This window comes from Aspergillus thermomutatus, assembly GCF_002237265.1.
Source record: "Aspergillus thermomutatus strain HMR AF 39 chromosome Unknown NODE_69, whole genome shotgun sequence".
Classification (NCBI taxonomy): Eukaryota; Fungi; Ascomycota; class Eurotiomycetes; order Eurotiales; family Aspergillaceae; genus Aspergillus; species Aspergillus thermomutatus.
The window spans coordinates 86304-113962 of NW_020798118.1; the positions used below are offsets into that span (position 1 = coordinate 86304).

The following is a 27659-nucleotide window of genomic DNA, read 5'->3' on the forward strand; positions in this document are numbered from 1 at the left end:
TCCTGGTATGACTGCCTGTTCGAAAGCAAACTGGATGAAGAGAAGGAGAACCAAAGAGGGTCCATGATGACTAACCAGGCACGCGGCTGTGACGTAATTTAGCAGAGCCTGGACAGCGCAGATCGTCTCCGCAGTTGGTGCCACATTCTGCTCAAGCAGAACTCTACCTCGGACCCTACTTGCCATCGATTCCGATTGTGCAGAACTCATACAACACGTGGAATTGGAAATAGAGCCGATAGCACCAATCTTATGGTCTACTAGTGCCTCACCGGTAAATTCCAAAGGCTAAGTCACTGAAATCTGCACCAGAGACTACAAGAAGAGGCTATCCCCCGCTTTGCCCGCGAGCTATTCTAAACATCTTTACCTTTCCCACGCAGTACATTGGCGTTTTCGGGCCTGATCGGGCGGGTTACTGTGCCAAGTTGGTATGGACCTCCCTTGGGGTCGGCCAGGCCCTACAGCGGGGTCCGACGCGCGTCCAAACCGCTGCACAGGTCTCAGAACTGGCGGCCAAGCGTTCGGACAAGAATAGTATTCGTCTTGGAAGCCCGCCAGATTGCCCGTTTCATGTTGTTGAGCATGCTTTGTTCTGCTCTTCCTTCCCGCTCTGTCGACGAAGCAGGCGGCGGCGGTGGCAGAGAGGGTGCGATACATTATACCCAGTCATGACCCCGAAGTATATCGTAAACGAATCCCCGTCCTATAAGATTCATTCTCCTGGGCAGGAATAGCTCTCGTCTTCCTCACATTGTCTCCCGATTCACCCCTGGGAACCTTGAGTACCCACAATTTGGCCTTCTGAGGTCGGGGATTGGCGCGTGCCTTGAAACGCCGGTTCTGCCAAAATCTTGCTGCCTAGCTCAGGTCCCCACCCGGGCCATATACGGGTTGTCAGTTGGTCGAATGTATTTCAAATATGAAGGCGTGACAGGAAGTAACTCCGTCGTCGACAGGTCGCGATGACACGATAAATTTTTATGAATTTCGCGGGAGAGCTTGCGATGGACGAAGACACAATGAGGTCGATCGCACGCGAAGTGGAGGACTCAGTAACATTGGGGTGGTCGGCAGACCAGACAGGCCGCAACAATGTATTCAGACGACCGCCTGGGTCTTGCACCTGCCGTAGACGCCAGTTGGCGGTTCTCCGTCTGTGGTGGTCGTAGGACCGCGGTCTGACGACCAGCCTGGTCGGGAGCGCAGGGTCTAGCCTGCTGGGTGCTACCTCTCAGGGCGTATGCACTCCATCTTACCGCCCGGGTCATCAGCGTCTGGACCTACCACCTTAGGCCTTTGCTCTGGCTCCTCTGACCTTAGGGTGTTGAGACCACAAGCCTATGTCTGATTTGGGCTTAGACCTCCAGTCAGATCTCCTTAACGGGCCTTAGGCCAGATCGGTCATGTGGCTTGCGGCGTAGGATGCCCGTATCTTGAATGATCTCGTCTCCAACACTTCATCGTTGGCCTTCTGAGGCTGACGGTTTGGCTGACATGTTCATGCCAAGGCTTATCTGCGGGCTCTCTGGCCAATAATATCTGCTTCTGTCGGTCTGGACACTGCTGAAGCACACTGCTGAAGTCTGGCCCTATTCTTCCTTGCTGGAAAATTCAGGCTCTCAGCCCATAGATAGTACAACCCCTGTTTCGGCTCGACAACCCTCATGCCCAGATTCGCCCCAGAATCCTGGTAAGGTCTGGGCGCCGAAGCGCTGAAGTGGGGCGTCAGATTATGTTTATCCGAGGTCATCAACGCCGTGAAAGAGAATAAGCTCCAGGGAACCGTGCACAAGTTCCTAGAAACGACGCTGGCTCTTCTAGGAACACCGCCGCTCCGACGACTGCTCTGCCGTTCCTGGCAATACGCTGTAGGGAAAGGATGGAGACGAGTGGCGTCCTGGATTGTAGATCATCGTTTATCCGAGCCGGACCTGTTTCCAAAATATTCCCGAGTCCTTCTTGCTGGTGTGACTCCAGGATCCGAGGGTATATTAAAAAGCTGCAGGTCGCATGCATGTTTTTGCGTGCAGAACGTACATTCAAGGACCCAAGATCATTATGCTCTCGATTACTGCTACTCGCCCTGAAGGCTCCCTGATTGTGATGATCGCGGTCACTGTGGAACATTCTCTTCAATCCAGCATATTATTTGCTTATAGCACAACGATAGAATAATCCTAGAGCGCTCTATTAATGAAACCCCTTTGTGCATAATCTGCTGACTGATGCAGAAAATATTGATCCTCGTGAGGGGCTTCTCTGATAAGCTCTTCCATGGGCCCGATGGTCTTCAGTGCCTTGACTGAAACCCTCCATAGCAAGCGTGGCTGTGATGCATCCGACTCGCTAAACAGCTCCCAGTGAAGCTGAACATTAGCGAGATCACCAATCCGCGAAACTCGCATCTGATTTAGGGTCCCAGTGACCTGAGAATAATCCAGCCAGAGATTTTCTCGGGGACCAGGGATCCCCCACTTCGGCTCGAACTCTGGAGTAAATCGGATTGTCCCCGAAAACACCCCAAGAAAGTCACCTTCATGCACTGGAATGAGAGAACGCACAGAAAGGACTTGGTCATCATCTCTGGGTGCAAGAAGCATGAAGATAGACTTGTCTCTTTCGTCTTGCAAAATTGACCTGCCGCCGAATGCAACACCCAGGTTGTCGGGCGGGACCGCTATAGCCTCATTCTCCAGCGCGAAGCTAGCTTCCTCATCAGCAGAGAACCATGCATTGCTGGCATCATTCCATGATTGTTCTGGAACGGTGAGTCTTGCAGCCACGGGTGGAATTCGCAAGCATGATCTGCGCGCAATGTCACCTTTCATAAAGCGTGTGACTAGGTATTCTAGTTGCTCAAAATGTGGTTTATATATCCTTTCCCACTCCGTGACTGTATCGATCAGGGAAGTCACCGCTCTCTGCGGATAGGTTTTACAGTAACTGTCGAATTCTTGGGTGCGATAGAAGAGGAATTTGCTGATGCCCGCTCGTCGCATGTCGAACAGACTTTTCCACAACCGGCGTTGCTGGCGCTGACTTTCCGGACTTAGTCCGTATCCGAGATCTTCCATCAGTCTCTTGGTGGCAGCCTTCTCAGCGGGGGTGAATCCATCGTCAGGCCCTTTCGACCTTGGCAATGTAGTCGGTTCGATACGTTTTGCTCCTTTCAAAATAATATCCCAGTATACTGTCTCATTGAACCAAGTCTGGAGGTTCCTGCCTGCTACAGCCGCATGATCTCTTTTCACCACCTCGACTGCTTGGTAATATTCAAGTTCGGATATACCCTCCGCGTACTGCTGGACCTTGGAAGGATCCGTAGTTAATCTCACCTTCACCGTCAGGGGGCCATGTAGTCCGATTGCCGTATTAAGCCTGACACAGTTCACTAATACCGTCGTCACCACCTTTGATGCATAACCAGAATCCAGCCATGGCGGAAGACGTCTAACGAGAGGTACACCTGAAGATGAATCACCCGGGCTCTTGATGTTCGCCGACGTCTACATGAAGTAGTCTTTAGAAATGCGTACGGGCCGCCAGAATAATGGCTGTCAGATAAGTGATCACTCACAGCTGAAGGCTTTTGAGGTATCGGCTGGGATTCTGTTTCGATTTGGGATGATGTTGAGACAGTAACTTCGTCTGCGGGTAGGTCATCAGGCGTAGCAGTAGAAGCAATCGCCTGATCATCGCATTTTTTGTTGGCTTCCACAGCCTCCTCGGTCACTAGTATACGACCTCCAAGATCGTCCTTTGTCTTAGCCAGTTCGTTCGATATCTGTTCTTCGCCGTTGGTGCCGTCGCCTAATAAATGACGTTGTTAGTTTGATCAAACCCCTAATCGCGCATGCTTGGATTTTACGCCCCAACCGCGGTTGTTCTTACCCTTCAAAGTCGCTTTATGCCTCCTCTTCTTCCGGGTGGGTGCGCATAGACCCTTGACATCTGGTAAACCCCTCTTTCCGCTATCTAGGAGCCGATAAGATCCTCGAATTCCGTGAGACGTAGCGGGGTGTTCTTGGGAGAGAGAACCAACGAGATGCGAGAAGGGCGTTTCTTTTTCATTTATTCCAGCCTCAAGTAGAGTTTCACGGACAGGAATGCATATTAGCCAGGGATCGCACTATAAATGCAAGCCACCTACTCACCTATACCAGACAGCTCGGTGATAAGTGGGTCTATCCGCTCACTCTTCTTAATCCCGAAAAGCGCGAATATCTCGTCGATTTTTTCGCTTGTTAGGGCGTAAATTGCTGCCTCCATGGTTCCTGACAGGGCAGCCCTACCATAGTACCGCTGCGGTTGATTTATAATGGCGCGGTGTCGGGATCTTCCAGGGGTTTCCATAGAGACGTTTTATGGCCGGTACTCCAAGGTGGAGAAAGGAGAACGCTAAGCCAATGATCATGGACACAGATTCACCATGGGTCTCGATCACGGAGCGATGTTCAACCCCCTCCGCTCATCAAAAGAATGGCGTATGACAGAAGCTCTTTCGCAATGTGCGAACGCTGGTCTAGGCTCGCATAGCCCTCTGAAATGCCTTGCCCGTTAATAGGACAATGGCCTGCGGGCTTTTGATAAGCTCTCTATCAGCCAATAGGCGTGTTTGCCCAGGTAAATAATTAAGAGGACAGGCTGGTTAATCAGCCAAGATCGATGGAAGATCCCCGGGGACGAGAGCTGCGTTGTAATTTCGGGCGACAGTCAAAGAAAAGAGCAGTTCGAGTCCATTAACCATTCCCTCCCTTCCTTGACCGAGAACACACCAGTAGTTCACGGGTCGGAAGACCTCAAGCACAGAAGGTTGAACACTTTGACTTAGGATCTACCAGGCATCATTGATAGTCGGGGTGTGTCGAGGCAGTATGGAAGCCGCCGACGGGTGCCAAGGACGTCAAGAAGCCCGGGTTAAGCGCACGAAGCGCTCCAGCATCCTAGCATGTTGGACACAAGTCCTTAGGATGGCTCAACAATAAACAGAATCAGTCTGTCACTCGTGATATGTCGTTGGTGTATTATTGCGCAGAAGCTCTTTCTTGGATGTAAGCCGACTGTGCTGCTTGGGTACGGGACTGGTACACGAGAGCATAGGGCCCGTCAACCAGCCAAAATCAACTGCCATACCCCATGGTAGGAGCCGGTCTCGTTGACCAAGGTAGGGCGGCGCCCAGAATCAATAGGTATAATTCTCCATATTCACTCTCAAGCACGCCTTGGCATCAATTCTAGTATATTCTCTCCATGACTGGAGATATTAGAACCGCACGGTCAGGGACCTGAAGCCCAGAGTGCAGCCAGGAAACAAAATCTAGGACTTTCGGGTGCTCAAAACCGGAGCACTTGACAATGAACGCCAGATGCATGGATATTTGCCCAGGTCATTAACCAGATGAGGGCAATGCTTCTTGTCCTTTGACCGTTCAACCCTGCCTGACCTTTCATCCGTAGCTTAACATGTGGGGCGTTTTTATTGGTGGTTCCCATGACTACCTGTTTATGTGGTGGTCAACGTAATCCATTTGTTTATGACGTAACCAAACGGCGCCGGCTATTTCATTTGTTGATCATCTCTTCGCGAGTTGACCAGGCAAATCTCAAATCTTGCTGGTCAACATGAGGTGAACGGTCAACTCGACAAGGAATGGGCAAAGCCTGAGGTCCTCAGATAATTGATGGTGTTGAACTCCCATAGATTGTCTCTCTGCTGAAGACCACGATTTTGGTATGATCCGAAAACCATGGCTCCCCTAACTCATATATCTAAACTAGAACCCTGCTTTAACGAAGAAATATTTGTGATTCTCTACATCATCTGGCTGCATTTCTAATAGTATTCGCGATATGGCATTAGAGACCCCTCTCCATGAGAACAAGAAAAAGGGAGCCCCTTCAAGGAAGGCATTCCGGCAAATGAGAGAACGGCGAAGGGAAGGCATCATTAAAAAGGCCTATGAGTATAGCAAGTTCTGCGAAGCGGATGTTTGTCTAGGCATCCGATTACGGGGTTCTGGTCGGGTGTACACCTTCTTAGCTGATCCGAGTGGGTTTGGTCCTCCTTTGAGTCACAATTGGTAGGATTCCTTTCCAGTGGGCAGTGCAAGACACTAATCCCCTACAGGAAAAGTACTATCCTACGCCCATTCGGAAAACAACCGAGGACATTCTACGATCGCGTCATACCCGGCACGGCCGCCAAGAGTCGGAGACATCTGAAGGCAACATCGAATCTACATAGACTATGTATATGATTCAGAGGGATGAAACATGGCCCGAGTCTGATGATAGGATAAAATCCAATAGCTATCCACACGAGTTGGAACGGTGATTGAATGGCTGAACGTCTGAATTCATATGGAACCTCTTTTGCTACTCCGATGTGGAGAAAGGAGGAGTTTTCGTGCAATAGTTGTTAGAGTGCGGTAAAGGCTATGATTGGCTGGACGTGGCCGCAGATGTGAAGCCTTCAGTAGGTCTCATTCGGCCAATCAATTTGATGGAGTGGGAGAAATGCTCTTAATATAACTTGTATACCACTTCTATCCGCCTTGAAGTAAATGACAGCTCATAGAGGCCTGCAGAAGCGGAGTTACCAAGTATAGGCCTAATGTTCCCGAGAACTAACGCCATGGTTCCAGGGGCCTTTAGTGTTTCTTCGAACAACCATTGTGTTCCTAGGATCGAGGATATCACTTCTTGAGAATGGTCTGATAGATCCCAAGTGTCCCAATGTTCATAAGCTAATAAGTTTCGCACCCAGGAACCCACCATATATTCAGCATATCTACAAACGGGGAAAGCTCCCCTGCAGTGATATCCCGCGGAATACTGTTATGAACCTAGCCAGGCGGCACTACGAGGCAGAATCGGGCGCGGGTTGACGAGCCTAAGGAGACCAAGATGTGCGGACCGAGACCCATCGGGGACTAGCAGCCGTTGACGATGAGCCACAACGGACCACGGTCCGCTGAGGATCGCGATCCAGGGACGACGGGCTTGGAGGAACCAGAAACCAGGGACGCGGAACCCACAGAGACAATAAACCATGGCCCGAAGAAAAACGCAACTGCGACAAGGTAAAAGAACGGACGGCAAGCTGGGCGCGGTAAACGGCTCCCTTTGCACCGCCCCATCTGCCGCCCGCAACCGCCTGCCGCCGCCGGTCATCCACCCGCCCCTTACGGTATAGCGCTGACTTTCTGTCGTTCACCGACCGAGAAATCGCATGCTGGAATGGTCTTGTCTAAGGTACTATGGCCCACGCTTTCGCCACCCCAGCCCATGAGGAGCATATGACGGATCCTTCCCGCGCCGTGGAGGAAGTAAGTCTGGGCCGAGTTGATCGTCCCGATGAAGACGGGAACCGCCGATTCTTGGGCACGCTGGAGGGCCCGGTAGACCTCGGCTTCGCGCGAGACCTCCCCCCAGAGTCTCGACATCGTCCCTTTCCCGACAACGGTATATCCAAAGGTGGCACACGTAATCTTGAATGGTGCGCCGGAGGACCCACAGGGGTCGATGGGAGTGCAGTTATGATCCAGATCCTGATTGAGCTGCGCCTGGAGCTTGAAAATGGGGATCGGGGGCCCATCCCAATTGACGATAGGGTATAAAGGCGGTGTAGAATTGGACGTGAAATCTGGTACAACATTTGATATCGCCCTGGACTAGTAGAGCGGTGACCGGAATTTTATTTTTCCTCTTGGGCCCCTTACCTGCCCAGTACTTAAGTAGTTAGGTAGTCAACAGAAGAGCCTCCAATGTGGTCGAATTTTTCTTAATCCATCAAAGTGAACGTTGTTGCTGTGTCCGACATTGCGCCATTCTCAGAAATAGACAATCATCGGATATCACAGTTCAGTCCTCCTCCCGCCAATTCCCCACATTGTTTGTTCCTTTCCCTTGCTCGACCAGCAGCTACGAGACCATGCACCAAACACTAAGACCGCTCAACTACGGATGCACGGATTGGCGGATCAGTAGTCAAAGAGCCGCAGATCTGTACAGTTCTGGTACCAGGCTCTGGACGAAAAAGGATCTCGAAGACATAGAGCAACAATTGCGCCAGTCCTATACGATGGAAAGATTTTCAGTCCGTCGAATAGATGGAAGCATAATCCAAATCTACAATCCCATGTTCCAAGTGCAGAATCCTATCTGGTACGGGGATATAATATTTTGGCCCATTTTCAGCCTGCAATCTAAGTCTTCCTTAGGAAACCTCATGTCAAGTACCAAGAATATTGGCAACTTGTGAAAGCACAACCCAACGGCCCGATCGAGACTTACCTATGCTCTTACATCGTGGATTGGAGCAATCAGACTGCACGAAACTTTCGAGAGCTTATAGCACAGCCTATGCAAGTCTTTGACGAGAAACAATTGTTGTGGCAGAACAGCAAGACCTGCAGGCAGTTGGCAGCCTTGGTCCAAGATGTACTCGGTACGAACACTGTGAAGAAGATTCTCTGCTTTGGGCTCGGTGATTTTTGCCGCTCCGCGCCTGAGTGGCTAAAAAAGCAGCACGACTCTTGGGATGAGAACTTGGAGGTGAAAAATGTGATGGGCTGCATGATTCAGCATTCGATGGCTCTTACTATTGCTCAACTTTGTCGTGGCAATGAAACATTGCCATTACTTGCTCAGGACCCAGAATATACGAAGGTCGCAGAAGACATCCTAACCAAGAAGGAATTCAAAATTGTTGGGACTCACGGTGCAGGAGGATTCGCGGAAATTGACGAGGACTCGATCATAATATCACCATTTGCTGCCGCACCAGTCAAGCAAATCATCGCTGATCTTGCTCGGCCTTTGCTCATCATTTCCACCGGTTTTGAAGTCTTCAATAGCAATGAGTAAGTTCGCTTTATCGATCGCTGAATATGTCTAACCATGGCACTCCACAGGAAACCATTGGCAGATGCTGAATCTCCGAGGACAAGGCAAATGTGGCTTGATTATGATGCCTATAGCCTTCCAAGCCATCCTGATGACGTTGAGATATGCTCTGCATTGAATGGGTTGCATTTGTATTGTAGACGCCAACGACGTCTGGATATGCGAGAAGCATGAGTTCAAGCCATCGCAAATATGAAATGGATTTCAGAACGGGAGGTCTTATGTACTTGGTGTCTCACACCCCTTATGTGCTGCGATTGATTTCGTAAACTGTTCCACAAGAGCCCGCAGAGTCATTATTCAGGTGCAACCTCATGGTTGGTTGCCGGTCAAGCAGCTTCAGTGACAGTTCAAAAAGAAAAAAACATTGCAGCTATTCGCCTCCCGCCTCCGATCGTTTACTCCTTTTTCTTGGAGCAATTGCAACAGGCATAACAAGCGCCACAGTCCGCATGGACAAAGCTCTTCTCCTGTCCGCAGGTGCAACATTTGATCGCGTTCACGGGACCGGTTATGTCGGATTCACAAGCCATGACGGAGGCAGAGACTATATAGATATTAATTAGGGGACCACCGATCAGCAACAGAGGGCACGTGTACTATACTTGAAAGGATTTGGCAATCGGGTGTACGTCTGAGAAGCGGTTTAGGAAAGCAGGCAGAGCAGGCAGTCTGTCGACTAGGTTATAGGAATCAAAACCACGAACGTGATTGTTGAAAAGTTCAAGTCACAACTGTTCCTTTCGCGCTCTTAAAACAACAAGAAAGCGGGGTAATAGACGTGACAGGTCACCTGGGCATAACAACTGGCGAGGCCACTATATCCAATAGCCTCGTGAGCACCGGATGATTTCTAACGGGTCTGTCCTGCATGTAGAATCACTGAGGATGCCTCCTCCTAGTTAACTCGAGTGTGATGGCACCTGCATTTGGCGCTAAAGATGGCTCACTAGCACCAATCAATGGATATTACTGAGCAGCTGTGTTGATCAATAGGCTTCAGCGAGGCCCCAATTTGGGTCCAAGGCACCTGTCCGTGCGCTGTGTGCCCTTGAATGGTCAAGAATGGTTCGGTCTGGGCTCTATCTGCGATACAGACGAGATCCAGGCCACATCTTCTGTTTTAGAAGGGGTGGTGCGAAGGCTGGTTTGCGCGTTCTCATTGTTCATGTATGGGACAACGGCTCTCGAGCGACATACTATGGCGCTCGTGACTCAAACGCTGGAGCCCAAAAGTACTTTTTTGAACGGACGTGCGCGCTGTTTGGTGCGGTAAAGGGATGATAGTCGGGGTGCCCATGTCACTTGAGGCTGATTACAGGGCGCGATCGGGTTCAACACAGCAGATCGGGCGGAACTTAATATTCTATTTGGCGGCTGAAGGTGGCCTGTAGCCAATTAACTGTTAAGCAGCAGGTCACAAGATGGGGTGTTCCATCACACTTTCTCGGGATAGATTGCCGGCTCAGCTTGCCTCCTAAATCTAATAAAAGACCCAGAACTTGAGAAGTCATTGTTTCTTCTGACCGACCGAAAATAATAATCCATAAGACAATCGATGACTTTAAAAAAATCATAAAATGTGTGGCTTTCCAAGATTCCTTGAAGGCAGTCGTAAAGCAAAATAATATCGTAAATAGTCCATTGAACCAACTGTGAAGGGAAATAAAATGATTAATCAAAATGGCAGAGCTTGATGTATCCCAAATTATCGTTTCAACGGTGGCATCGTTCTGCGCTGGGTTATCTCTCGTACTCTGGTTTGCCTTGGTTTGCGATGGACATCCGTCCCGACTTGTCTTACTCCGCCAAAACCCCTACGTTTTCTCACAGGCTGTGGTAGGAGCTCTGGTTTGGACTGGCCTCATTGGGTCAGTGGCATTGGCTGTTTTCCAGCCAGTCCTCCGAAGCGGTGAGTAGCATCCAAGCTTCTCTCCTCACCCAGCTGAGTGCTACGCCCAGATCCTTCAAGGCCTGCTCTGACAGTCGAGCTGGGATTCCTTCTTCTTCTGCCACCGATAAACGAGGTAAAAAATACTCTATTTCAATGGTAAACCTGCTGACATCAACGAGTTTCTCGGCCTTGTTAACCAACGTCTCCGGTCAACTCGTACTTTCATCATCTTTCCTATCTCCAAAACTTTGCTACTGCTAACGTAAGTCTTGTTCTCAACCTCGGTCGGTTATAATCATAACTCAGTCGAACAGTTTCTTTCTCGACCAAATACAACGCCGAATTCGTCACATTCTCTACGCATCAATTATTTTACTCACGACTGCTGAGATACTCTTTTTCGCGATCCAGTACCATCAGCTCTGGCGAATTTGCGACCGGGTAAACACTTCGTACCCAATATCTTCTCGAAATCCGGATCTCTTCCAGAATCAACCCTCCAAACATCAACGGACTCTTAGGGCGGCAGCTTTAAGTGCCATGGTTCTCTGGTTTCTGTCAGGTCTCATCACAGTCAGCGCATATCTTGAACTCTTTCCTGGACCACAGCTAGCAACAGTGAGGAAGGCCCGTTGAATCGTCCGGAGTCGTTACTGACCTAGAAAAGGCCCAAATAGCCATGCTAAGCTTGATGAGATTAGTTATTCCATTTTTTTTGAGCAAGGAAATTTGACGTCCCTCCCATTCAGATCTTGAGGTAAGCCAGCCCTTCGACACATTCCATACTCGTCGTCGACTGACATGCCGTGTCTACCCGATTAGGCCGCAACCGTCACGTGTTACTCGTCCCCCCATTATCTGAAATTTGATTTAAGCGGCATCGTTACTTGCGGAATACTTTTCCCGCAACCTTCTGCCAAAAACCGATTCGAGATTCCATCCTCCGTATTCGAATATCCTATCGCCTGTTCTACATTGAAGCTTCAAGGAAAGAAAGAAAGACATCTGAGATGGCCGAAGAAGGTGGAATTATAGCGGTGGAAGGTCACACGTACAAAATAAAAGGTGCAGCTCTTTTTCGGGAGACAGACTACAGGAGAAGAATAGCAGCACAGGGAGAATCGATAGTCGTTTTTGACCCGAAAGCGGATCCCCGATCTCCTGCCGTTTGGGAGAATGGACAAGACCCTGCGATGGAAGAAACTGCAATTGTGCCTGCCGGATGCCAAGTGAGTGTGATTGCTGCTCCTGTGATAGGAGCAACAGTGACTTTCACGCGCGAATAATCTCAACTTCTGCTTCATATATCAAGTCGAAGCCGGCACGACGGCCAACCACTAAGACGATTGAAATATCCTGACTTCGGTCTTTCGGCACGAAAAAATTGAGGCAATCTGTTCTATCTGAACCGCTACCCCCCAATCTCTCAGCAAAGAGTCGTCTTTCCCATTTCCATTGCTCGCTACTCGTTATCGCCCCTGAAAGTCGTTCAATGAAATGTGGTAGCTTGCTGGTTGGCATGGACGCCATTTTATAGTCGATTTCTATTATCATTTTAGCATCAGTCTCTATGCATGAAATGGCGTTGCTTCTAACTTACCTTTGCTTCTTTGTTCTATCATCTGTTTGTCATTATTAGTCTCTGGGTCACGAAGTTCTCTTTGAGGTGGTGAGCCTTGGTCTGTACGCTTCCGTTTGTATTGCACCACAGGTTCTGGTTCTTCCACAATAGTTGGTCTCTCTATGTTTTTAACAAAGCTCTGGAATTGCTCGCAAGTATCCAAAGGTTCCTCGTCCTTCAGGCAAAGTAGGCTTTCGAAAATCTTTGGCGGTATTTGATCAAAAGTTACCTCCTTCAAGTCTTGGATGAGAAAATCGAAGGTGCCATCCGCCATGACCGTTGGGTGTATCCATGCGGATGGCTGTGGAAAAGACATTGCCCACTTCAAAACCAAGTGATGAGATTCGACGCGAAGTTTTTCACATCGGGTCCGGGATTTGGCTTTCCTGATTTGTACTTTGGTGGGATCCAATACAGACTCATCTGGACCCCGAAAGATAAGCACCAGATTTTTTCGGAAGATTGCGGGGTCGAATTCATCGGCAGCTTTAATTTGGTTTGCAAGGGCTCGTTCTTTGTCTGTTGGACCTGCCCTTCGCAATAGAAGTTCCACATGAGATTCAATACCTGCCACAGCTGTTTTGAGTTGCATGCTAAGTTTCTGAATTTCGTCCAGCTGCTCGCGGTTTGGACGAATTTTAGAGCTCAATTTGGGACCCAAACTTTCCATGTGGTTAAGCAAATTCGAGAACTGAGAGAGGACCGCGCCCGCAGACATGTTGCCCTAGTTTGATAAAACTCGGGAAAATTCCTGGCTGTTAAAAATTCAGAAGCAAGCTGACGGTCGCTTAAATAGGCTCCAGCCCATGTGAATGCCCCACTATGATGCATGACTCGGCCAATCTACGGCCCAAACAATGTGCTGCCCGATCAAAGTTTTTAAAGCCCTCGCAAATTACTGAGATGACGATTTTTTTGTTTCTCGACGATGTCACTAATTCTGCTAGTATTGAGTAGTCTGTAGCTAGCTATCCAAGGAAGTGATAATGGCTACAGGTACGTATCCTCTGAGCTTCCAGTTAGAAGAGACTACACGATCGACACAGTTTAGTATTTCAGGATAGCCAGTTGGAAGATCCCGCACAATACAGCCTGTCCGAGCCCTCCGTAGCGCATCTCGCGGCACAATGTTATTCAGATCGTGCTGTGGTCGAGACCATGACCAAGCATCCCGAAGAATGCTAGCATGATTCCTCCGTCGGTCGAAAAGGAGTAGTACGAGAGGGAGGGAGCGAGGAGAGGGGCCTATATTGAAGTATCTCTGCGGCAGACATAAAAGGCGGCGTGTTTCCTCCTGAATTCGTTTTTATATCGTTATCATTGACATTCGAGCCCTCATCGTACCAATCTGCTCCAAGACACCATTACCAATCACAGTACATCAGCTAATATGGTTGCAACTCACCAAGACATTAACGCGTCCCCTCCAGTCCCCCAAGCTGTTGACCGGGGACTAGAGAGAAAGCCTTTGCCCACTCTCGTTGCTGGAGAGCTGGTGTCAGTCGTGACTGAACTGGTGAAGCAAGCCTTGTCCAACCCGGCTACATGGCCCGGTGGGCAGCCAACCACTCCGGTCTGTGCCTTTGGACCATCCACGCCGCCGCTTGATACCCACGAACTGGAGAAGCAGTTGATAGACATTGCTGAGACCAGCTGTCAGTCTGACTGTACTGACTTTGACTCCCTTGGCACTTTCGACGCTGGAGAGGTCAACCCCGAAAATCTCATGGCCGAAAAGCAGCATAGTCCAGATTCTCGGTCCGAGGAGCTGGTTACAATGGGTCAGTTGAAATGTCTGCTCCAAGCTGTGCTGGAACACAAACCTCAATCGACTTCGGAGATTGCGGAAAGTGATCTGGTCGACAACCAGCACAAAGAGGAAAAAGTTGGAGCCTCCATACCAGACTACAAAATCATCCTTGAAAAGTACAGTTTCCCCACTCCAAGCATTATGTTTCAAGTTCACTGACGGGCAATAGGTGGCAAAGACTGATCGACGAAGGGCATTCTTCAGTTGGACCAGCTGTGGCTACTAAGCCTGCCCAGGCCCCGTGTGCTAGTAAGGAACAGGAAGAGAACGTTCAGGTGGTAGATGAAATTGATCTCAAGAGTCCAATCTGCACTACCCCGGAAGATTTCAAATCGTTCGAAAAGTGGGCCTCGACACCCCAATTGAAGACGGTCGTGGAAATGTAAGCCTCAAACCCCTCCTCCCATCACTTTCCAGCAACTAGCTGACGCCGATATAGCTGGGACAAAGGCGCGAGCAGATACAAAATCGGAGAGCCAGTAAAGACCAGCAGTAGTCTAGACGACTATGTTGAATATGCATTCGTTGTTCGCGAACGTGTTGGTACGTAATATTTTTTTCGCAAGCCGAAGCAATACTAACGGTACGATTAGAACGAAATTCTGAGAAAGTCACGACTTACATAGACATCAAATCTGAAGGCCTGCGCAACGTCCTGCGGGTAGTACTGCACGACATCAAAGCCATTAGCCTGATGGAGGAAAAACCATCGGTAACTAAGAAAAGAGTATCATATCTGAGAAGATTGCTGACCGGGTCTAGATCGAGCGAAACATCCTTTTTCATTTCCTCCCGGAGCTCGACAAATACGCGGAGAATATGAACAACTCAGACTGCGCGTTCCCGCGGCAGTGCCTCCGCTTGCTCGTCGACCACCTCAAGCAAGCGTTTTCCTCCATCTCGCAGCGTGTCGAGTCAATGCTGGAGCACGGCCACATTACTTATGACCTTCTCTGGGCGCTTTTCAAACCGGGTTCCCATGTTTTCACGACATGCTTCGCCACAAAAGAGCCGCGATGTGTTATATTTGACGCAGGGGAAGAGATAACACAAGATGGCGAGACGTGGTTTAATCTCGAATGCCGATTCCTTGATTATGACGGAGTCAAGTTTGGCGAGGCCGGAGTCTTTCCGCGTGTGCCAAAGTTCCGTGGGTCAAAGCCAATCGAGACCCTTGAGGCCTTCCCTCTCTGCTACCATCCAAGGCACCAGCAAGTCCGAAAAGACTTGGTCGAGAGAGGCCAAAAGTTTCGGGATTTGGCCGGCTCGCACATTCGGCACTGCAATGGCAGCGCATTCTTTATGAACAAAGGAAAGGCAATCAGAGTCAACATCAACAGTCGAGTGGGAGTGGACGCCGCATTTTTCCATGATATGCAGCCAAACTACTCCCGACCGTCACTCCGCGACCTAGGGGCCAAGGGCAAGAATGGAATTGCGGTAATTAACCTAGGTGCGATGCTCATGGAGGACCGGGAGCGGCAGAAGGAGAGAATGCAAGGAGACGGCATGGAGGCGCAAAAGTTGTGCGAAGCCAATTTCTTGGTTACTAGCCCAACTGTATGCTGTTTCAGTTTCAAGGAGAAAATGTTCTGTATGTGAAAGAAGTGACAGTATCTTGGCGCCGGACTAATATGGCTCCAGTGGAATGCGCAGTCAGTGCTCTTGGGAACGTGGATTGGTCCCCCGAATCGCTCGACTGTCTGCAGATCCCTTCAGAGACTAAGAAGCTCCTCTTGTCAATGGCGAAAACCCGTCTGGGATTGATACCCACGGTACCATTCGACGACGTAATTGATGGGAAAGGTCAAGGACTCAGCATCCTTCTGGAGTATGTCAGCAAATTTTCTATTACTATGTCGAGGTTTCCACTTTAACCCGTGCTAGTGGCCCACCTGGCGTCGGAAAGACGTTCACGGTTGAAGCAACCTCAGAATATTTCAAGCTGCCTCTCTATTCGGTAGGAACCCGTCGCGGCGCTAATTGTGGCCTCCCTAACTTTCCCAGATATCCGCAGGCGAACTTGTCGTCGACCACGGAGATTCCAATGCACTTGAGCAACAACTTGAAACAATATTCAAGACTGCGAAACACTTCAAAGCCGTGCTTCTCTTGGATGAGGCAGATGCGTTCATGGAGCAGCGTACATCTTACCACGGTACTCACAATCGCCTGGTGACGGTTTTCCTCCGAAAGCTGGAATATTATCAAGGAATTCTTTTCCTAACTTCGAATCGCGGTATCCAGCTTGATGAGGCGATCCTTAGTCGGATTCATTTAACCATCAAGTACAAAGACCTAAGCAGGGATTTTCGCAAGGGTCTGTGGTCAACTTTTCTGACTAGGGCACGTACAGTCCAAGGACCTGCTATGATCGAGGAGCATGACCTCCGACGACTGGAGTCTTTAGCTCTCAATGGACGAGAGGTGGGTTCTGAAGCGCTGCTTTGCACTTCTCACAGGCTGACTAGCATGAACTAGATCAAAAACATCGCAGCAGTCGCACATGCTCTCGCTGAGGCGGATGCTAGCCAGGTGAGCTATAAATACCTGGAGTTAGCCGCGGAATCGAATCAGAAATTTTCGAAGGAGTTCGGCAGACAGGAGATGTATATCTAGCAGCATACCTAAAAAAGTCATGTGGATAATAATCTTGATCCTCGCTGTTGTCGAGCGGTTCGGCGCTTGGTGCGATATGCTCCTTAGTACACGATAGTCCGTAATACCAGTCCTGAAGCTTCACATCTGAATCAACGTTTTCACATAACCCAAGGGATTACACAATAGTCAAGTTTGAGAGCTGGAATTGGACGATCCATTCGTATCTAAGTTTCTCCATAGGGTCCGTAGGCACTGCGTTGCATTTGACCATCTCTTCCCACAATTCCATCGGTCGTACTCCTGCCCGGAGGGTCTCCACGGAAAGTTTATGCGGTGGCTTATATTCAACGGCGAGGAGGGAATTGGTGCTACCGCACACGCGGTGAATGCAAAATTGGTCGGGCCGCGGACGGCGTGAAATATGAGGATTATTTGCGTCTAATTCAGCCTGGCTTTCGGTCAACGCATTGGTGTGGTTGTCGAACCAAATACCATCACCAAGCGTAGACTCCTCTCGAGCAGCCGGAATCTTGCCCCAGCTCTCAAATAATGTCGCGCACATGATCTTCCACAGTGATCCGTTCACAAGTCTCGATGCCTTGTTCACTGCTGATAGGCCGAAGAGCGAAACGCCTAGCAAACTCTTCAAGTGTAATCACGGGAGGGAAGTATTGTGCTCGGAATTCATCAGTAGATTGTAGGTAGGTGCATACCCTGTCGTAGATGGCTTGCTGTTGACGCCCTTAGGGAGGGGTATCGTCCCGGTGGTCGAGCGAGACGGGTTTGCGACTTTCAAAGGTCGGGAGAGTAGGTTGTGGCAGTGGCGTAGGAATTCCAGGAAAGTTGTCTGACAGGTGCGTTCTTCAATCTGGTTTCGTTGTGATTCGGCCGGCTCCCGCCTCTCTTTCTCGCGTCATCCTTCATCTTCTGCAAGCTTCCTCTCTTCTTCCTGCAAAAAGAGACTTTTGTAGTCTGGAGAGCTGTGATCGTGCCATCAACTGTTGGAAAGGGGGAGCTTCGTGACGACCAGTGACAAATGGTGAGGTCGGCTGCTCACGGCTCCCGGCACAGGTATTTTTCCGGAGAATAGTTGAATAATCACTCATGGAGGGCTTGATAATTATTTCGACAATTAACTATCTACCGCCTCGTTCAAAAGCAAAGGTACTCTTTCTTTTCTCTTCACAGTGCTCTGCCACTTCTCGGAGCTCCTGTTGCTGAGGTGTGGCCCGGCGATTGTTTCTTCCATCCCTTATACTATTCAGCAGGTGATTGACAAAGGCGAAGTCTCAGCCGTCCTGAAGGCAACCATGCAGCTTATGTCTTGGTCAAGCGGTCGCAGCTTCTCAAAATCGATCCGCTCGCCTCATCGTCAATGTTGATCTCCCCCACTTGCGTGAAGTTGGCGACAGAATCCTCTCTAACCCGCCCACGGGATTTCTATCGTTCCCAGTCGTCTTTCAGTACATCTCCTGGTCTCCTCATGGTCCTAGTCACCGGAAACATCGGATCTTGCTCGCTGGTCCGGACAAGAGAAGAAAAGGCATGCAATCTATACTGCATCAGATTAAGAGTACTTGTTTGATTTGGACATTTAGTGACTTCCCGTTTCCAGTCCTGATCTAATACCAGCTAAAAGATTAAGAGGCTGAGCGAACAAGGGCATAAAAATACATCGAAGAAGAGGACAGTGGTAATGAGAAAGTTCGATCTAACCGCAGACCTAGAAAACACACGAACGGCAGAAGGCTAATTGTGGGGCGAGAGCCTCAGCTTAGCATTTGACATGTATTCCCGAGCGGCAGATACTACCATCAAAGCAGCCGCAGCCTTTTGAAGTCGGATCCGTATGAAAGGGAGTAGAAAGTGAAGGGCAGGCCCAGGAGAAACGCACTGCCTATACAGCAAGTAGTTTTCGTTAGAATCCATCATATAGCTAAATTCCTCGAGCGCTGGTAGTCGCCCCCCTCTTGACTGGACGCCCAGAAGGATTGCTGTCAACGAGTAAAAGTTACTCAGACGATGAAGTTCCTGGAACGAATATTAAAAGAGGCAAGAATAAAGGCATGACGAATTCGAATTTACCTGAATCAATTCGACCAACTTTGAATTAAAGCCGGCAGTTGAACATTCTTCTGATTCACAGGAAAGGTTGTTCCAACGAGTATTAAGAGTCGACAGTACATCGCCGCTGCCCTTCATAAGACTGTCAACAGTAAGACCTTGAAAGAGACAGAGATCTGCGTTCGAAAGCTGGATTGCCAATGCCTCAGGTTTCATGTGGTACAATTGGTCGAGAAAGTCAGTCCGAGTGTCAAACTCCTGCAACCAGACGCGCTCAGGACTACTATACCAGCGTGTAAAGCGTACTGCCAAGGCGTCGAGTTTCATATCCTGAATTGGGCTGTTTCTGGAAAGAACTCTTTTGAGCGGATCAGTAATGAACTGAAAATTAATATTGTATTCGACCCATTTCCGTCTCACAAAGCAGTTGCAGGCATGCTCAACTGCGTGGGATAGGAAAGGGTCTGCCTCTTTCTTTAAGACCTTGGGGCTGTTAGTATAAGCAATAGACGGACAAGTGGGGAATGGAATCTAAACTCACTTTCTTCACATCCAAGTACTTTCCATATTCTTCTGCATGTCTTCTGAGATAGTAGTAAAGCATTGCACTTAGACAATCATACTTCGACTCGAGGAATCTCACGGCACCTGAAGAACCTGTTGCTTCCTTCACCCAGTCCTTGAATTGAACACAGTGGAAGTATCCCTCACTCTCGGAGATAAGATACGATGCGATTTTTTCGGCGCTAGAATCTTGTGCATCACGCGATTTCCAATTCCAAATGAGCAGCTTCATCCCCTCCGGTATCTCAGGTGAAATTCCATCTATGCCGGCTGCGAAGGCAATGTCCTGGTTGACAGACACATTACCACTGAAGACACTAGACCCTTGGCTCGTCTTGCGCCCTTGTTGAGTTGCTGACAGGTCGTGGTCTCTTAATTCCGTGACGCCCAAACTAAAATCCGGGTTCACGACGTCAACAAGAGTATCCTGAGAGGATGTATTCACATAATGAATGGGGTTTTTCTGTCCACAGACCTCTGTCAGTATATTAGTCAACTCAAAACCAGCTTATCCAAGATATTTCGTACTCACAGGGCTGACTTTGGGATAGAGAAGCATCTCATCGATGAAGTTAGTCAGGAGACCGGAGCTTCGTCTCGTCTTGCTCCTCTCTTGAGCCGCTTGGTCGTAGTAATGCACTTGACAACCGAACTTATCACCCTGCTCACAGCATACGTCAGGATATTTTGATAACACAGGTGTGAGCGGTGTATGAATGCAATCGTGCCTTATCGTGACCCGCCTGATGCTCAATATCCAATGTTGATGAGGTGCCACGATTGAGTTCTAGGCAGAAGGAAAAGGCACCGCATAGAATACTCCAGCACCGCCTCAGATGAAAGAAGATGCCAGGCATGGCTGAAAGGAACGTGCAGGAGTAGGCCTGAGTAAAGTTGAGTAGATAATGAATAGATAGCAACGAAGCTGGTCTGTGTCAACTTGCGGTGTGCATCCGGAAACAAGGCTGGCGGCTTTATAGCTCTGACGAGCACATTCGGCAGCGAGGAAGCGAGTCCTTGATGGTCTCGACCTCGTTCAATCCAAAGCAATAAGCTTGCTGAAGAATAGGAAGTCATTCCTACTGGCTGATCACTTTGTCCCATTTTGTCCCGTTCCGTTCCGTTCCGTTCTGTTCCATCCCATTCCGTTCTGTTCGCTCTGTCCCATATTCTAGCTTTTATTAACAAGTGCACGAATCATGGGTATCTGATCATTGGGTAACCTGGTTATTGTTTGTGAGATCGCCGTATCCCCATCCAAACTGCATAATACTAGAGCTAGGGATGATCTAATTTGGGTTCTAGACCATCTAGCCAAAGTCAACGCATGGACTCGCTGTTGAGATTTTTGGTGACTGCTTGGATGAAAGGTTCTCGGGCCGCTGTTGATCATCTTCGACCAATTTTAACGAGTGCATTGAAACGCCATGTTGGTAGGCGAGGGCTTGTCGTTTTTTTTTGTCAGGGTCTCTCTGCCAAGTATGTACCCAAGACTGTTGCTTGACTTCGTCTTCCCTTTAGGCTCATTCAGATATCAAGATGCATCCTCTGCACCTGCAACACGAAGCTCCTCCTTTTTCCAAGCCCCGGTAATCGGCAGTCCAATTTCAAAATTGTTCTGGGAAGACATCCAAGACGTCTCAACCAGCAAGTCCCCTGTGGTATCAATATCTCGAGAATTCGCTATTAACTGCCGACATGGCCCTTCAGGTAGGGTAAGTCCGACTCAGCCTTGAGGAACAGGAGAGATAGATCGATTGACATACAATGATAGCCAGAGACAAAGAAAGGGCCGATCTCCCAGTTCTTTGCCTCTCCAGGTGCTGGATGTTTTGCGTCAACTAGGATTGTGTTCTTATGGCGACCACCAGCCATAGGAACAATTCTGACGGCCCTTTACGTCGTTCGAGCTGTGGAGACATGGAACTTGCATTGAGCTACCTACGATCATCCGATACGAACGACAATGATCCCACCCGTGAATGCTCCCCCATGCAACAATTGGGGTTACCGGCCTTTCAATCGAGGCTGCGTGCTTCGGCCAGAAACTCCCAAGAAATCGCGGAAGACCCTGTGCAAAACCCAGAACCCTGCACTAGCACAGGAGCAGGTGATGGATCTAGAAGTTGTGAGAAAGGTCTAATAGACCAAGGTCGAAAAATATTCACCTTCGACAAGGGAGCCATTTGAACGTGAAAGATCTGGGAGAAAAGGTAGAGGCGAATATGTTGGAGCAAGGGTGGACTGCTCCGCAAAGCACGCCTTCAAAACCAGAGTCTTGCTACCCAACGTCTTTTGAGCCATCATAACTGCTGTCACATGATGAGGTGGGGTATCTGCCCCACGTCCTCTTATGACCTCCGAACTTGTCGCAAGGAACGATTTTCGGGTGATGTACGGACACTCGCAATCCACAAATAACCGGTTCTGTTTACTCTTAGTCGTCGCTCTCACAAAGCAATCATGGCTGCGAATGAACTCTACAGGAGGATATCTTCAGATACAGAAGGATTCGAGGAGATCTTGGAGAAAGCAAAAGAGGTCTGACTGCATTGTGAATTCAAAAGCTCAAACACTGATATGTCAGCATCCAGCTAGATGCCAGATTCCACGATTCAAACGTTGAAATCGATAATCGCTGGACCACGCACAACGCAAAACTGATAGAAGGCCACCCAACAGATCGTCTCATCGTCTTTCGTCCTCAAAAATCGAGTAAACTTCTCGGGTGCATTCGCGTTTACGAAGCTGAAACGACCGTTGGAAAGACCAAAAAGTTATGGGACGTTTTTGAGGTGGAAGGGACATATATAGGCAAGATTCCTAGGGATTGTCCCTTCGAGGCGATGCTGGTGGAGGTGAAATTGATCACGCTGAATGATCATGCAAATTGAAAGGGATAGTCAGAGTCGAATATCACGGGCAAGTCGTGTTTATCGCCTTCTTGCAACGCTTGAGTCCTTGGGATGGACAAAACGAGTGACGCGACCCGGTCCTCGGCAGGGACTGTGAGGATGGCTGAGAGTTTTGAGTCCTTGTGGATGTTGTAAAAGTGATGCAGAAGGTCCGGGGGTATGTTGAATGCCATTTGAAGAGGCCTGCTTTGTTCGGGGTGATATTCGAATCTGTTGAACATATTTGTTGAACTTCCAAGCTGTGATAGCACAGCATTCTGTGCCAGTCCATGGTCTATTTCTGTACTTTTATCTAGAATTCAGTCAAGTCAGTTGGTATCCTAAAATCTTCACAAGCAGTCCGTACAGGGTGTTAAAAGAGTTGTCAGCTCAGCTTCTATGTCTTTTGAGGGAGCAGTTTCCGTATCCGGAGGCCCAGGAGGGCCATTCTTGCCGAGTGATTTCACTTGATTAGACGAGCCCCAAAACTTCGTGGCCGCCTCCTTGAGCAGCTTTGGGAAGGGCGTCCGCCGTGACCACGCTTTCAGCTCATGGTAAAGTCCGTAATATTCAATCTTTGGTAACCCTGTGATAGAGTATTCTAGTATGCAAAGAAAGCTCGTCACCGGTCCAGCAACTTCCTTGACCTTCAACGCGAACTTCCGTGCGGTCATTCGAACATGCTGATTGGTTCTTGACTTGCCCGTGGTGTGATTAGTCAGCAAAGTCTTCCAAGCGACAACCTGCCGTTTCTTGCTCGCGGTCAAGAAATCGAGTTCTTCGGAGCCTTCAAAATCGAGGTTTTCTGAATCGGAATCTTCTGAGGCAAAGAACGGAATACGTCTCTCGAGTCTTTGCAAAAGACTTTGAGCATCACTAGGAGATTTCATGGTATAATGGATTAGAGACCAGAACAAGCGGAAACCGAGCAAAACGGGCAGGAACAGAACAGAACGGGAAGGAACAGAACAGAACAGAAATGAACTGAACTGAACAGGAGGCACAAGATACTAAATACCCGAGTTGTCAATTAGTTAAACTAGCTTGCTTACTCCACAGTTGGCGATTCGCCACTGCCGGCAAAGTGGATTGGCTATGACCAGACCTAGACGACGAAGCTGGCTCGAGCACACTGATGATTGGCGCACACGCACGGCGCTAGTAGTCGTCGGCGCAAAGTCATTGTTGGCGAGTTATAGAGTCAGCGCATCACTGCAGTTAGGCGCTTGCAATGGCCGTCGATCATTGCACCACAGTATTTCCGGTCGACCTACCTGCTCTGTAAGCTGCAGAATGGCCGGCACACAAGGAAGGGAAGACGCAACGGGTACATTTTCTCGTTCTAGTCTAAAGGTATCAAATATCACGATATGTATAAATATCGCCTTCTCCATCTAATGATGTTGGATGCACACTGGTCATACTGCAGAACTATGGAAGAAGTCATCGCTGTGATTAATTTTTTTATTCTCCTTTCAAATTTGTTGATCTATCATGCACATCGCCAGCAGACTTTGAATACAATCAACAGACACCGAAAATCCGTCATGGCCTCTGCCGTTTAGCCACCCAGCAAGAATTCTGCTCTCTCAGGAGGCTGGATTCGCATACCTGCCAAGCAGACACTCCGTGCTATGGTAGAGGCTTCCCTGCGACCTCTTGAGGATGAAAACAATTGCCCAATTTCAAGTCCTTATCTGTCGTCTTGCACCCGATCTCGCTTCACGCAAAGTGTTGAAGGTTCCTTGCTCAGGGGTCATCTAAGGGGAAGAAGGCAGAAGAGATCTGTAGCGACTACACCGACGCAGCCATATAATTGATGCTACACACGATGGGCTCAATGATATGTGTTCTCCGTTCTGTTCTCTCGACCACCAAGATGCAGCGATCTCAGGGGTAACGGAATACGAGGCCGCTAGTCGGCGTCACGTGTAGACCCACTTTCATATCACAAAGACTAGACCCTGAGTTAGGTACACTCCTTGACTCTCTCTCCTCAGATGAGGTAGATGTCCTCAGAACTTTTGCTGTTGATGTTGATCGTTTGCATCATGGTCTCTCTGACCCAACTTCCAAGCTTGTACATGGTGTGTCTTCATGGTGCCCGGGGCGAGATAAGGCTATAAGGAATGTGGCTTTATGGTATACCGACAGCATTCGGGATGATATCACTGAGATCATTGAAACTTTCGGACAAAAGTGTGAAGATCAAGATCCCAAGGAAATATTTATCAGAGCCCAGATTGAAGCATATATAGCGAAGCGTTATGCAAGCAACATCGATTTCTTACTTTCTCAGCTTGAAATGGATGTGGCAGTGGTGAGTGATTTTATCTATCTTATTCTCCGATGCTAACCATCATCTACTGAAGGTTCATCTCGCGCATCACGTCAACTATGAAATGATTTCAAAAGCCATGGTTTGTTAGCTATCACCTTCCTGTGACTCTTAACTAACGCAACCAAGGATAATATAAGGAGTAGGGTCGAGAAACTTATAGACAGAAAGTTTGAAGCACCCGAACTGCTTCTTCTACAAACCAATCGTCCACCCCTTGAGTCTTGGAAGACTGGGTCTGAGAAGCTGGGGTCTGAGAAGCTGGGGTCTGAGAAGCTGGAGCCTGAGAAGCTAGAGTCTGAGAAGCTAGGGTCGGCTGCACTGTCAGGTAATGTATAGAGGAAATCGAGCGAGACTTCTTTTCATGGAGATGGGTCATGAGATGGTGTGGTGAAACTACGACGTATGAATCTCCAGCTTGCCGTGCTTCTTGTCGCTGCGTGACTAGTCTCTTGCAGTCCGCTGTGCATAGCCACTTGGGGAGCTGTTAGGCTAATATTTGCCAGATGTACTTCCTTGTAGCACCGTCGAGTTTGAGAAGGGCAGTGTTGTTAATGGCGGAGTTGTCGAGGGTAGTGATGAAGCCACCGAGGCCTGCAACTGCCGGCCAGAGATGCTCAACCATATATGGCCTGGCCGCTTAGATCTTCACCAGATTCAGGGTAAATCTGATGTAGAGACTAGTGAGGAGAATGAGTTAGCTAAGTATATGCCCTTACAGGACGTGTTCAGTAGCTCACCATGGTTTTTGCTTTTTTTGTTGAAAATAGAAGAAGAGTGGAAGCTACTAGAGCAGTTAGAGGCGAAGGGGGTATTTGAATGAGTACTTTAGAAAAGCATCACTCCAGTGTGGCTGAGCAAAGGTTGACTCCGAAGTGGGAGAAGTTCTGCCACTTCACCTAACTTCAATTGTCAAGCGGTCGCGGTGGGCGGCTTTCTCCGCGGGCGTCTTGTTCAACTTGATGCAGGGCCTTCTGTGTACGAGGTTTCAGTATGTACAGATCTTTGACTATCTCCGTAAGTCCGTATCTATATAGGTACATAAGGGCAGCGGCTTACTGATTGGAGTAGCGAGAATGTCCTAGGTTTCCATGATTTTGCGAACTGGTGGCCAGAGAGAGACCCAGCTCCAGTCGCGTCGATTTCCTAGAAATTGCCGCAACATCAGCGGGCGGTCAAGGCGGCAACACAGGCTCTTTCAAGATTACCTCTTTCCGCTATCTAGGAGCCGATAAGATCCTCGAATTCCGTGAGACGTAGCGGGGTGTTCTTGGGAGAGAGAACCGACGAGACGCGAGAAGGGCGTTTCTTTTTCATTTATTCCGGCCTCAAGTAGAGTTTCACGGACAGGAATGTATATTAGCCAGGGATCCCACTGTAAATGCAAGCCACCTACTCACCTATACCGGACAGCTCGGTGATAAGTGGGTCTATCCGCTCACTCTTCTTAATCCCGAAAAGCGCGAATATCTCATCGATTTTTTTGCTTGTTAGGGAGTAATTGCTGCTTCCATGATCCCTGGCAGTCGTGGCTAGCTCTACCATGGTACCGCCGCGGTTGGTTTATAATGCAGTGTGGGATCTTCCAGGGGTTTCCATAGACGTTTTAGGGACGGTACTCCAAGGTGGAGAAAGGAGAAAGCTAAGCCAATAATTGTGGACACAGATTTACCATGGGTCTCGACCACGGAGCGATGTTCAAGCCCCTCCGCTCATCAAAAAATGGTGTATGACAGAAGCTCAAATCAGCCATCTGTCAAAGTTAGTAACCAATTAATCTACGCCGTTCCAAGATAGATACCTCATTCAGTGACGTTTCGACTTGGTAGAAGTCGAGACTGCGTTTCACAGAATCGTTCTGGGAGACACCCGGGAATGTATGTCCTGGAATTCCACCGTTCTCTTTATCCATACGCGCGCCTATATACGGCCCCGACTCATTGGTTGGCTCTCCATTCGAGAAGGGGTTAGGAGGACCTGGCGGCCCTTCGGCGCCAGGACAACCAGCAAAGTTGGAGATGTGATGCGGAGGAGGTGCGCTATGAGATTATTGAGGGGCTAATGTTGGAGGCCCAGGGTATGGCAGGGGTTTATCATTGCCCAAGGCCTCGCGGATGGAAGGGAGAGACTGCCGAGGTTTGTCTTTCTCGTCGTCGGCGCGTCGCGGTTCCGGAGGTGAATCGTATCCAGGACCTGCGTTTGTGGGAGTCGTGGAGTAGGGATACAAGGGAGGCTGGCTCGAGTACATCGCTGTTGGACTGAAGGGGGTCGCAGGAGAAGCGGCTGAGGCTCTCGGACATAGAATATTGTGGTGTCCAAAACTGATGTGGACGACGGACGACATGTCAGGTCGAAGGCTAGAGGTTCGATCGTGGTCAGTACTGTACGATTTGTCTGAGAGCTCCTAGCGAGGTATTTCAAATCATGTTAGCGCGGCCATCTATAGGAATCAATTTAGGTGAAATTTCAGGAAGTAACAGTGACGACATGATTGATCATTTAAGGACATTGTCATGGCTCGAACATCCTGTTACCCGAACGACTACGGTAACTCAAAACAGCCAACAATGCAGTAAGCAGCAGTCGCAAGCAACGGGCGGTCAAGGGTTGCCTTACGAAATCGAGACAAGTCTGCAGAAAGTAGCATCGGCCGGAGCTTGAAGACAAGAAGCTGAATTCAATAATCCTTTCTGCTAGCATTCACTGGGGCATGCTGTACAGATAGACCTACAAACACCTGAAGCCCCGGCTACTTCGAGCACTAGGAGCAATGGGTGGAACTTAGAACGTATTTCTCTTTTCCAATCTCCGAGCAAAGGAATCTTTATATTGGGCAAGTTCAACTCCTGGGCTCTCAGAACGGGCCGTATGCTCTTCCATGGTGAGAGACTCCAGACCATTCCCAACCGGGCCGGAGGGAATAATCAAAGAAGGTGGACTGTTTTTCTTTGACTGCTCTCTTG

At 49.0% G+C, this 27659-nt stretch overlaps 6 protein-coding genes across 6 annotated transcripts; 2 read left to right on the top strand and 4 right to left on the bottom strand.

Annotated features, from left to right (window-relative positions):
- Positions 1 to 2180: 2180 nt before the first annotated feature.
- On the bottom strand, positions 2181 to 4272 carry CDV56_107804 (uncharacterized protein; the record flags this gene model as incomplete). The annotated part of the gene is made up of 4 exons (XM_026761423.1): positions 2181 to 3509; positions 3581 to 3813; positions 3895 to 3978; positions 4158 to 4272. The coding sequence occupies 4 exons, from the start codon at positions 4270 to 4272 to the stop codon at positions 2181 to 2183; spliced, it is 1761 nt and encodes a 586-aa protein (XP_026615342.1).
- A 2623-nt stretch (positions 4273 to 6895) lies between these two features.
- CDV56_107957 (uncharacterized protein) lies at positions 6896 to 7448 on the bottom strand (the record flags this gene model as incomplete). The annotated part of the gene is made up of 2 exons (XM_026761576.1): positions 6896 to 7200; positions 7262 to 7448. The coding sequence occupies 2 exons, from the start codon at positions 7446 to 7448 to the stop codon at positions 6896 to 6898; spliced, it is 492 nt and encodes a 163-aa protein (XP_026615343.1).
- Positions 7449 to 7936: 488 nt separating this feature from the next.
- On the top strand, positions 7937 to 8871 carry CDV56_107997 (uncharacterized protein; the record flags this gene model as incomplete). Its single annotated transcript, XM_026761616.1, has 2 exons — positions 7937 to 8169; positions 8226 to 8871. 2 exons carry the CDS (start codon positions 7937 to 7939, stop codon positions 8869 to 8871), a joined length of 879 nt encoding a protein of 292 aa, XP_026615344.1.
- Positions 8872 to 13815: 4944 nt separating this feature from the next.
- On the top strand, positions 13816 to 16854 carry CDV56_108184 (ATP-binding protein; the record flags this gene model as incomplete). The annotated part of the gene is made up of 9 exons (XM_026761803.1): positions 13816 to 14351; positions 14405 to 14617; positions 14675 to 14778; positions 14829 to 14947; positions 14998 to 15829; positions 15880 to 16066; positions 16123 to 16195; positions 16243 to 16662; positions 16717 to 16854. The coding sequence occupies 9 exons, from the start codon at positions 13816 to 13818 to the stop codon at positions 16852 to 16854; spliced, it is 2622 nt and encodes an 873-aa protein (XP_026615345.1).
- A 157-nt stretch (positions 16855 to 17011) lies between these two features.
- Positions 17012 to 23248, bottom strand: CDV56_108273 (uncharacterized protein; the record flags this gene model as incomplete). The annotated part of the gene is made up of 6 exons (XM_026761892.1): positions 17012 to 17477; positions 17550 to 17704; positions 19442 to 19941; positions 19993 to 20125; positions 22442 to 22671; positions 22726 to 23248. 6 exons carry the CDS (start codon positions 23246 to 23248, stop codon positions 17012 to 17014), a joined length of 2007 nt encoding a protein of 668 aa, XP_026615346.1.
- A 3495-nt stretch (positions 23249 to 26743) lies between these two features.
- Positions 26744 to 26944, bottom strand: CDV56_108518 (uncharacterized protein; the record flags this gene model as incomplete). Its single annotated transcript, XM_026762137.1, has 1 exon — positions 26744 to 26944. The coding sequence occupies one exon, from the start codon at positions 26942 to 26944 to the stop codon at positions 26744 to 26746; it is 201 nt and encodes a 66-aa protein (XP_026615347.1).
- Between the last annotated feature and the right edge of the window lie 715 nt (positions 26945 to 27659).